General features: G+C 43.4%; 1 protein-coding gene across 2 annotated transcripts in view; it reads right to left on the bottom strand.

Moving 5' to 3' along the window:
• Nucleotides 1-308: 308 nt before the first annotated feature.
• The window catches only part of NSG2 (neuronal vesicle trafficking associated 2), a 51,665-nt gene continuing 40,973 nt past the window's right edge, over nucleotides 309-11,000 (bottom strand). For both annotated transcript variants that reach the window (XM_081900140.1, XM_081900141.1), the window contains exons 4-5: nucleotides 5,431-5,541; nucleotides 309-3,934 (exon numbers count right to left, since the gene is read on the bottom strand). In XM_081900140.1, coding sequence (XP_081756266.1) covers nucleotides 3,743-3,934; nucleotides 5,431-5,541 — 303 coding nt within the window. In that variant the 3' untranslated portion in view covers nucleotides 309-3,742. The remainder of the gene's footprint in view (nucleotides 3,935-5,430; nucleotides 5,542-11,000) is intronic.

Below are 11,000 nucleotides of genomic sequence, written 5' to 3'. Positions count from 1 at the left end.
AATCCCATAGCTCAGTGGGACAATACATGTTTTGCATGCAGAATGTCCCAGGTCTAATCTCTGGCATCTCCCGGTAGGGCAAGGAAAGAATCCTACCGAATCTTCAATATAAGGCAGCTTCCTACATCCCTATGCCAGCCCATCATGTTTTGAAAGAGAGAGAGAGAGAGAGAGAGAGAGAGAGAGAGAGAGAAGACAAATGTGAGCAATCAGTGCTTTGCAGTTCCAAGCACACTAATTCACCCACATTTTATTTGCCTCCCCCATCTTTTAAGTGAAGAAAATAAAAATAACCGTACCATAGTAGCTGAGACTCTCAGACACATCTAGCTTTATTTGTCCTGTCAGAAAAGGTCAAGAACTACACCAAAAATACTTCAGTCTCTTCTACCTACTGACATACAATACACCACAAAATTATAAATTGTCCAGTAGTTGTTCTGGGCATTGTTGTTGGGGGCTTAACCCCCCCCCTCCCCATGGATTTGTACATTTCAGGTGATAAATGGATTTACAGGTGAAGTATGAAGCAGGAAGGGGGTAGAGAGATAAGGATAAAAAGTCAGACAATGAGATTTGGCACTACAGTTTTGGCTACATTATACAACCATTTATCATAACTCCTTTTGTACTCCAGCTCCAACTCAATGGACTTTTTTTTTTTGGCAAACAAAATATACATATTTGACTTAAATAAGATATCTGACTTCCAAGTTCATTTTTTAGGACTCTCACTTGCAGTCAGTATAACACTTTGATTGGGTTTGATTCAATTTCACTTTGCTTAGTTTTCCTTTTAATTTGGTTCACTTTGGGCATAATCATCAAAACGTTGCTCCTGCTGACCACTCCCAAGCAAATTCCAGCACATCTAATTGAATGATCATTCACTCAAAGAAGTTGTAATATTTCTTCAGTATGTTTATAACCTTCTTTCCCTCCGTGATCCATCATAAGACAGTGTACATGGAGTTCCCAGGCAGTTTCCCATTCAGGCACTGACCAGACCCAGACCTGCTTAGCTTTAACAAGGAGGTTGTATTACATGCCCTCAAACTATGCCCTGGGGACTTCCTGCACCGGCGTCAAATTGCATGGAAGTGCCCATATGATCTGGGCATCTATGGTGGTGCTAGTAAGCCTTGACGTTTAATTGATAATGCAAGCAGTAGCAGCCAGTGGCAGGGGACAGCTTTGCCCAGCAGCCTTCCCAACGAGGAGATCACTGCTGCTAACTGAGAGGGAGGTGTCAGTGAAGTCGAGTGTGGTTGTGGGTTCAGCAGCAGAGCTGATGTAATGTTCCTGCCGCTGCATCCACACCGTGCCAACCTCCCAGCTGCCTCAACCCTCTCCCTCTCAGTTACCAGCAGCAACCTCCACACTAGGAAGCCAGAAATGCCGCCATACCCTGCCCTGATGACCACTATCCACTCCAAGGAAGCAGCACCCCTGCTCCAAACCATGTAAAGCATATTGGGCTTAAGGGTCAATTCACACAAGTACTTTGTTTTCACAACAAGGTGGTTTTGTGCAGTCAGCTGGTGGCGGAGACTGGCATGGAATCCACTCTTCTTGATGCAGTCAAAATATACTTGTCTCCGTCCCACCAATGACAAGCCTAGCAAGACTTGTTTATGGGAAATGAACACCTTTTCCTGAAGTCTTACCAATTAAAGGTTGGCTTTTATGCAGGAAAATGGTGAGGCTCAGTGGTAGCACATGTCATCTGCATGCAAGAGGCCCTGGGTTCATTCCCTGACATCTCCAAGTACAGGATCAAGTAGCAGATGATGTGAAAGAGCTCTCTCTCTTTCTGCCTGAAACCCCAGAAAGCTGCTACCGGTCAGAGCATTGGGCTAGATGGACCAGTGCTCTGACCCAGTAAAAACCAGATTCCTAGATGCAGTAGCCAAGTAGTCTTGGGAAAATAAACACATAGAATTATAGAGTTGGAAGGGACCCTGAAGATCATCTGCTCCAACCCCCTGCGATGCAGGAATCTACAGCTGCCCCATGTGGGGATCAATCCTGCAACCTTGGCATTATCAGCACCAGGCTGTAACCAACTGAGCTATCCAGGCTCAGCTTCCCCCCACCCCGACTATTAGAGGAATTAGACTATTTCTTTGTGAGTGGGGAATGGTATATGCAAAGTGGCTCCATGTCTCTTTGCCATCTACATGGTAATAGTTGAGTATTTTAGCTTTTGGCTTCATTGCTCATGGCAAAAATATGACTCTAGAGGGATTAAAACATATCATCCTAAGGAATCTAGCTATGGTCTAGCAAGGAAAAGCATGCATATGGTACACAAGGGGTTTGTCTGCCTGTTCTTTCCACAACAGCTCCAAGTAATATGCAGATTATGTGGGGGGGTATATAAAATAATCATTTTGTCTGAAAAATAAGACAATTGGAGGTTGAATGAGGTGAGGAAAAGCTGGAGCAGAAAGAGTAGGAAAAAACCCATTTAGGTTTGCAAGTCTGAGAGGCGCTCACCTCTGGATTGTGTTCATAGAATCTTTCTTGTAAGCTACTAATTATCTACAGAATAAGCTAATTTCAGGGGCTTATCTTCCTCAAAATACTGCTCACTGCACTGGAGACTCAATCCTCCTGTGGCCTCTGAAGCAGAAAGAGGTCATTTCAGATATTCCTGTTTCAGCTTTTCCGACATCTAATAGGACAGGTATTTTAGAAAGCAAGAAGGTTGCCATCAGACCAGCTCAACTGTGGCCTGCCCTTTTGGGGCATTTACCTGGTGGGGGTTGGGGGTGAATGTTTTAAACTCAGTTTGTTAGTCAATATAGACATGTGAATTGGCACAAACATAAGGAGTCTCCTTTTACTGAGTCAGACAAGTGATCCATCTAGTTCTGGACCGTCCACACTGACTGGCAGTGGCTTTCCAGGGTTTCAGGCAGGGGACATTTCCAGCCCTATCTGGAGATGCTGGGGATTGAACCTGGGATTTTATGCATCCAGAGCAAATGCTTTGCCACTGAGCTATGGCCCTTCCTCAGTATTTCCTTCTGAGAGAGAAACCAAAGAAATGGTAGCCATGATCCACCAGGTCATTGCACATGCAGGGGACTCCAATGAATGCATTGCATCAAGGGCTTCCACATCCATCTTCATTTTATAGATCAGATCTGTAAAGCCCTAAGTTGGGCTAGAGCTCATGCCCTTTTGCCCAGCCTAGTGTAACATTCTATTGTGTCCCTCCATCAACACAAGTTTCGATTTTAATCTGACAGACAAATTCCACAGTATTGTGTGTTGCTGCTGTTTTCCCTTTGGGGGCGGGCAAGAAAGGCCTGAGAAACTATGCTTGTGATTTCTTCTACTTCCTTGCAAGTGTCCTCTGGATTTGCTTTTGTTTGTGTGTTTTTTCATTATTTTTTTCATTTTTCTAACAAATCTTAAGCAATGATTTTAAAAATATTTGTACATTGTTAAGATATAGTCAACACCTAACATGCCTTTGTACAGGATTTTGACTTAGTTACAAATCAACGAGAACAATGCACCAAAGGAGGGGGGGAGAGAGAAAGAGTGAAAGAACAAGAGAGAGAGAGAAAGAAGAAAGAGAGAGAAATATCCATTAAGATGACACCTGCACTTGGAGTTGCTTTATTCTTGCTGCACTGATTGCCCAGTGCCCTCGCTGAACTAGAGCAATGCTTTAGAGACATGATGTTGTTCTTCCCCATTCCCCTCCATCCCTAGGCCACCAGCTGGCTTAATGGCCTTCTGTCTTGGCGGCCTTGGCTTCGTGATTTACCGATCCGGAGGAAAGCCAGGGAGAGACGGACCGTGAGCTGGTTTGCTTGGCCATGCTGTAGTGGCTGATGACGGTGTAGAATCTGCCCCTGGAGTTGGAATCCTGAGCGGAATAGTAAGCATCCAGGGAGGCTGGAATGCACCGCTTATGCTGAAGGGAAGGAAGAGAAGCATGGCCAGTAAGTAGCAATCTCATTTACAGAAACTTTTTTTAAAAATAAACATTATTCATCCTGCATTGATCCAGGAAATTCTGAACATTTCCCTCCCTCCCAATATATTCAGTATCAGGGCAAGGGACAGAGGCTGCGCACACTAACCCGTTTGTAGCACAGAAAGTGAAGTTTTTCATGTCCTGAATTGTTCATGCTCATCCTCAACATGATGCTTTCAATCGAGATTGATTCTAGATCCTGACATCCGCAAGGGTGGGTGGGTGGGTGGTGACTTGTTACATGTTTGAAAACCTCCCCTCAATTAGGTAATCCATGCCTTTTACTCCCTTCACATGTCCCAAGTGAATAAAGACATGGTTATTGAAATCTTGGTAAACGCCCACCGACAACATCATTGGAATGGTGTGGCTATACCCTCCATTGCCAGGACCACCTACATCCGTTTTCAAATGAACACACTGCGGGGTAATGCAGAATCAATCTCAAATCAATAGATCATAGAGTTGGCCGGGACTCTGAGGATCATCTAGTCCAACCCCCTGCAATCAAGGAATTTGCAGCTGTCCCACATGGGGATCGAACCTGCAACCTTGGCAATATCAACACCATGCTCTAACCAGCTGAGCTGAGCCTTTATTTTCACAATGAAATCAGCCCCCCGCCCCCCAAAAGCAACAGATCTGATTCTGCATGGACTGCATAGAAAAAGCAAGTAGTGTACACAGTCTCCATTGATTCTAGAATAAAATATAGTGTGTGCCAGATTGTCTTGTTAGGATGTGGAAAACAGGTTCAGATCTCCAGTCAACCAGACAACTCACTGGGTGGCAGGTGTTCATTTCACACCTGTCCATACTTAACCTTCCCCAACCTCACTCCCTCATCCCTCCCCCACTCCCAGTTATGATGAGACTTTGAAATTTGCTCTTCCAGCTTACCTCATCCACAAGTTGATCCAGCAAAATAAATCACCTCTTCCTACTAAATCCCTCTCATTTTAGAGGACTGGCATGGTAACCACCACCTTTTGTTTTCTATATCCTATGTTGCCTCAACGCTCAAGACAAATATCCTGCTAGAATAAGCACACGTTTCTCCCCAAGGGCACACATCCAGCATCTACAGAGAGTTGCCACCAAACCTCTAAAATGCACTGGACACAGTCTCTATCCCCAAATGTTCAGTGGCTAATCTTCATAGTGAGCGAACTCTAAAGGCCAGTTTATGTGAGCTCATTTAGAAATATGTGGGGTTGGCTTCATGCAGATCTAAACCTGTCAAGTTCAAAATAATTGTGGTTGGCAGAGGGTGCTACCAACCCCTATTTCCTAAATCACTAACTGCTTTTCAGCATGTTGTTGACAAATGATGTCTTTGATCCTGATGCGAAAATGCAGGACTAAATTGTAGCCGTGCGGTGAATTAGATTCTGTCATTAGCAGAGACAGTTCATCCATCTCAGACTTCTTACCTTATAAACAAATCCATCTGGGCAACTGTGGTCGTAGGTAAAAGCTTTGTATACCACAAGAAATACTATGCAGGCGAGGAACGCAAGAGCCAGACTGATGAGAATAGTGACCTGCAAAAGAGGGCTAATATTAGTCTACTGACATATGCAGCATCTCACAGTTAAATGACTTATATTAACAATCAGCCTAATAGACTGCAGTCTTTATCACACTTTGCAGTGCTTAACTAAGCATGGAAATTAAATGAATACCACATCCAATATCCCCAGGTTTTTATGTCGATTTCCCCTCTAAATTGAGGCTATGATGATGTGCATTTTTCTCTATGCATCATCTATAAAACCTGGGTTTGTCCCTCTCCAATCTTGCTTTCTTATTATAAACCAAAAATTGCTGCTGCATCTCCTTTGACTTCTGCTGGTTTCACACTGGATGAGTATTTTGAAGATTTTGCCTTGTTTGGCACTTGATGGTAAGAACCTGTGTGCTACCAAGCGTGTAACTGTTAGTGGCATTGTGAGAAGGAAGAAACAATGCACGCTTCATACAAAAGCAGCCAAGTGCATCTTGTAAGCCTTCACCACCTCCTTTTACGTCTTCTGTTGCAAACCAAGCACAATTATGATGTGTTTTTAGATTTAGCCAAAGGAGACTTTCCCTGGAATTCGGTGAGGGTGTTTTTCTTTTCCTCCCTCTCAGAATATTGACACTCCACCTTCCCGTTTTATTTGGTTGTTTTTTTTAAGATTTGTGGTGGCTTGCAGCATTTAAAAGAGTAAAACATTGCAGCATTTAAAAAAGAGGTGGTCAGGATTTTCGGTTATGGAAGATCATTGGGAGTGGGAGCAAGGAGCCCCTCCCTTGGCAGGGAGTTCATCTCCAATGTCAGAGATCCTGAAGAGATGTGGGGACAAACTTCTCCAGGCAATCTTAATGACTAGTCACATTTGTGTGTCCTTTAAATACCCTGGTCCTAAAACACAGCTGTTAACTTTTCCCTTTTCTTGCGTGGAATCCTATTTGGAATAAGGGAATTTCCCTTAAAAAAGTGAAAACGTTGGCAGCTATAGTCCTAAACCATTAGGGCTTTAAATGTTATAAACACTGCTCTGAATTGTGCAGCGAGTTTGCAGCAAGTGACTGTTGATGGCAGATGGGTTTGTGGTGAGCTTGACTACTGGCAGACACAAAAAGGCAATAAAGAGTTATTCAGAACTAAACGCTTCATTTTTGTGCTGTATTATTTAGCACACAATCCCAGGCCACTATTAGTAGCTTCAGAACTAGGTTAAAAAACCCACAACCTATCTTGTTCTTATGGAGCCCTCTCACATAAGCAGAAGCGTCTCATGCAGACCTTGCTTTGGCTGAATGTATTTTTGTGCTAAGAACAGGGAGTTAAGATGAGTAAAGGGTCAGTATGTTCCTTCCACCTACAACAATCTAAGAATAGTGAAACCTTTCGCTCTGCACCTGTCTAACGCTATTGCCGGGAAAGGTTGAACATGTCTGAGGAATATAAATATCAAAGCAGCTGCCTTAGGTCTTTGCACTCACTGCATGCCTTTGAGACCAAATTTGGACCATGTGTGGTTCCTGAGGGGCGCCCATTTGGCCAATGTGACCCGATTCCATCACAATCCAATGCAGTAACTGACACTAGGACTGACCAGCTGTGAAAGATGATGTAATCCAAGAATAGCCAATGAGTAACCCTCCAGATCTTGTTGGACTACAACTCTCATCACCCCCAGTCAGCGTGGCCACTGGTCAGCGATGATGGGAGTTGTAGTCCAACAATGTATAGGCAGCAGCACTTTTCATTACCCAGGGATAGTCAAACCCTAACACAGAGAAATGTGGTCATGAGCTTGTTGGCTTGTGCATTTGCACCATCCGTCCTTCACCTTTATTCAAGGTATCAGTTGCTCAAATATGCATTCACAAGAGCACAAAAAGGATAGGAACTCTCAGAGAATTGGCTAAGTCTAACCCACACAAGACCTTTCAAATTTAGGGAGTCGAGAGACACTTTGGGAAAATAATACACCAAAAGCATATTCAAATGTATAAAAGCATATTTACAAGATGCTTACAGTTTACTCTGGAGATTGTAGTCTGAGAGTAATTTGTAAAAGCCTCCCTGCACAATGCTAGCTAATAGCATCTCAGAAGAAGAGGCAGGCTGGCATTTTGACAGAAAGGGGGGATATTATTTGTATTAGGGAAGACTCTTAACTCATGTGATCCCTCCATTTCCATTCCAAAGTGGTGCACCCTCAGCAGGACTGCATGGCATGCTTTTTCTGAATGTATAAATCTGCCATAAAAATGCAGATTAGCAATGAAATACAGAGTTGTTGCTGGGATAGAAAGCTGAATTGGAAAGGGTTACAATAACAGGCAAATATTCAAGGAGAAATGTCAGAGTTATTAACATTTTGAAGTTATGAACTCCTTGAATCTTTAGCACATATAAAATGAGCAAGCTGACATCTAGTATGTAGGGAGAAAATGTGCAATTCAGCACTAGAAATATTACTGGGTTGTGCTAAACATTACCAGGTTGCATCTGGGGCACTGCAGCACCTGGAAACAAGAAAAGTGATCCCTGAAAGAGTGTAAAAGGAATTGTTCTGGGAATTGATCAAGGAGAATGCATGACCTTGTAGGACAGTCAATGTGGCAGAAGGAATGAAGTGTCATGGGATGCAGTACAATCCAAACCTAGGGAATGTTAGGTTGCATTGCCTAGAGCAGTGTTTCCCAACCTTGGGCCTCCAGATGTTTTTGGCCTACAACTCCCATCATCCCTAGCTAGCAAGACCAGTGGTCAGGGATGATGGGAATTGTAGTTCAAAAACAGCTGGAGGCACAAGGTTGGGAAACACTGGCCTAGAGGGCAGCCAACAAATCCCATGGCCAAAGCTTCAAACAGCTGAGGACCACAGCTCCTGCACCCATCAATCCATCCCCAAAACCTGCCCCACCAACAATATTACTTTTCTCCCTCCCTAAGAGTCCCTAACACACCCTCCAAAACTGAGCCACGTTTTTCTTCCCTCCCAACTTGTCTGCTATTCTTCCCTCCTTCCCTAGCGCATCCCAACCTGCAGTCCCTGCTTCTCTCTCCCACCAGGCTCCATCTTCCTCCAACATTCCTCTTCCTGCACACCAGCTTTTGATTATTGATAGAAGCGCCACGGCTACCAGCACAGAACGCTTGCCATAACTATGGCTTTAAACATTCTCTTTAGGGACTCTACTACTGTTGTATCTGTCTGTGGACCTCTAGTTTTATCTCCCAGATTCAAACCCTCCGTCTTCCCTCCTGTTCTTAGCCTCCCCTCCCTCCGGTCATCCTTGGTTACTCTCTTCCCTCTTCTACACACCCACAGAAATATTCCGTGGTATTGCATTATACCTGAAAAATGCACAACACACAATTGATCTGGATTAAAATGTCAGCAGCCATTTAAAACCAGAGAGAAAAATTAGGGGGGGAAACATGGACTGGAAGGTGACAAGGGTGAGTTACAGTTCTCTGGGTACTCAAGGAAATACAGGACTTCATTAGCATTCAGATTCTGCATGATCAGGCAGCTGAACTACCTAATAAAACCCAGGGTTGGGGTGTGTTTTTTAAAGAAAAGCATGAACCTTGGCAAATCTCAAAGCAATATAAATCCCCACAAAAGAGAAATAAAAAATTAGGGCGGGAGATAAAACTCACAGACATTATAGACAGGAATCCTTTGCAGGCAGACACTGCCCTTACCCTATCAGCAAAGATTTATCAAAGATGGTACTTAATTGCTGCACTGGATCGCTATGGAAACTAATGCCCTCATTCCATGTCTCTTCAGTTGGGGTGGGGAAGTACTCAGCCTTAATTTTATCACTCTCTTTGCCAAAACAGTTGTCATGGGCTTGCAGCTATGTATAAAACCTTGATTGCTGTGACACATGGTTCTAGCTTGCATATTGTATAATGCTGCTCTCTGGGGGTATGGGCTGTATTTCACCAGATTTGTTTTTGCTATATTTCATTCCTGTGAACCATCCTGGGAGTTTAAATGAGTCTCCTAAATAAACAAATATGAATACATGGTATAGACTTATGAGACCTGTACATTTATTAAACTAAGTAGCCCTGATAATGTTGCTAACCAGGATACTTCCTCTTCATTACATTGTCTAATTCCTATTGTTTTACATTAGATCAAAGCATTGTTCCACACCAACTTTAGTGGAATTCTAGCTCAAAAGAAACCTCCTTTACATGTTTCTTGATTCATACAACAAGTAGGTGTCTTTTAAAACAACCAATTACCATATTTTCCTATTTGACAATATCCAACCTATGTTCCTTTGCAAGATGACTTTTATCTCATTCCATGAAATCCTGACTTTAGCACTTGAATATGAAACAATCAGAAACCAATGGGCTTCCTTTTGGGCACTTGTCTTAACCAGAATACACCCATGATTTCTGTGAGATGATCCAGCTCCTCCTGCCTTTCAGTGTTTTTAGTCAATAAATGAAATCAGGGTTGTGACTGACAGCTGAGCTGTTTGAACAAAAGGAATGTCCCTCCCACCTTCAATTATTTTCTGTCTAGTGGCTTCTGTCTCCTTGTACATGCAACCCCCAATTTGTGGGGGGGGGGGTTGCATTCCAGGTCATTGCACACAACAGCAGAGCACACATAAGGCAGCTCCACCCATTATGCCCCTCCCCCATTCCTTCCCTTTTTCCACCCACTTCTGGGTCGCTGCAATGTGCGCATGTGCATGTTGCACATCAATTGGCCATGCATAAATTGGTTGTTGTATGTAATCTCCACTTGAGATCAGCAGTTACCGATAAATTTTTCCCCACAGATTCTCCTAGATAGGACACTCAGAAGTAAGTTTCCTTGTGCTTCATAGGGCTTACTCCAAGGTAAGTGGGTACAAGATTGCAGCAGCCTAGGCTTTCTTGTGAGGAAGGGGCAGAAAGTGGCTCATGTGTCAGCACAGTTGAATACAGTTGGGACTTACACATTTAAACACACAATAATCAGGCCAAATTGGTTGAAGCCCCAGAGGTGTACTAATCTGGCAAGGTGGCAGGGAGAAAGAGAGAACAAAATATGTCCTTTTACAAAGATGCATCATTCTGGTTAAGTAAAGCAAAAATTAATGCCTGTAATACAAACACTAAGTCCCCTTTCACAGCCATTTTATACCTCCCTCTATAGAGTCACAACAGTAATGTAAGGTAGGTTTTGCTGCTGGTTGTGAGCAGGAAGTGAGCAAAACAATGGTGAGCGAAATCAATTTATACTGCAAAACTGTATGTATTTAGAGTACTTTTTATATCAGGGCTGGCAAACTGTTTTCTGTTTTGTTTTTTCCTGCAAGAAACATCAGAGTTGGATGGCAGCAACTAAAGCAAGGAGGAGAGGGAGGGAGGCATGCCTGTTTTCCTGGCTTTGGCTAGGCTTGGTTAGGCTAAGAGACACTGATTGGCACAGGGGCACCAAGTGAGCTTCTTGGCTGAGTGGGGATTTCGGATCGTTTTAGC

Source organism: Podarcis melisellensis (genome assembly GCF_964234715.1).
Source record: "Podarcis melisellensis genome assembly, chromosome: 2".
Taxonomy (NCBI): Eukaryota; Metazoa; Chordata; class Lepidosauria; order Squamata; family Lacertidae; genus Podarcis; species Podarcis melisellensis.
The sequence above is the reverse complement of the archived record's forward strand: the minus strand, read 5'-3'. Positions and strand labels throughout refer to the sequence as shown.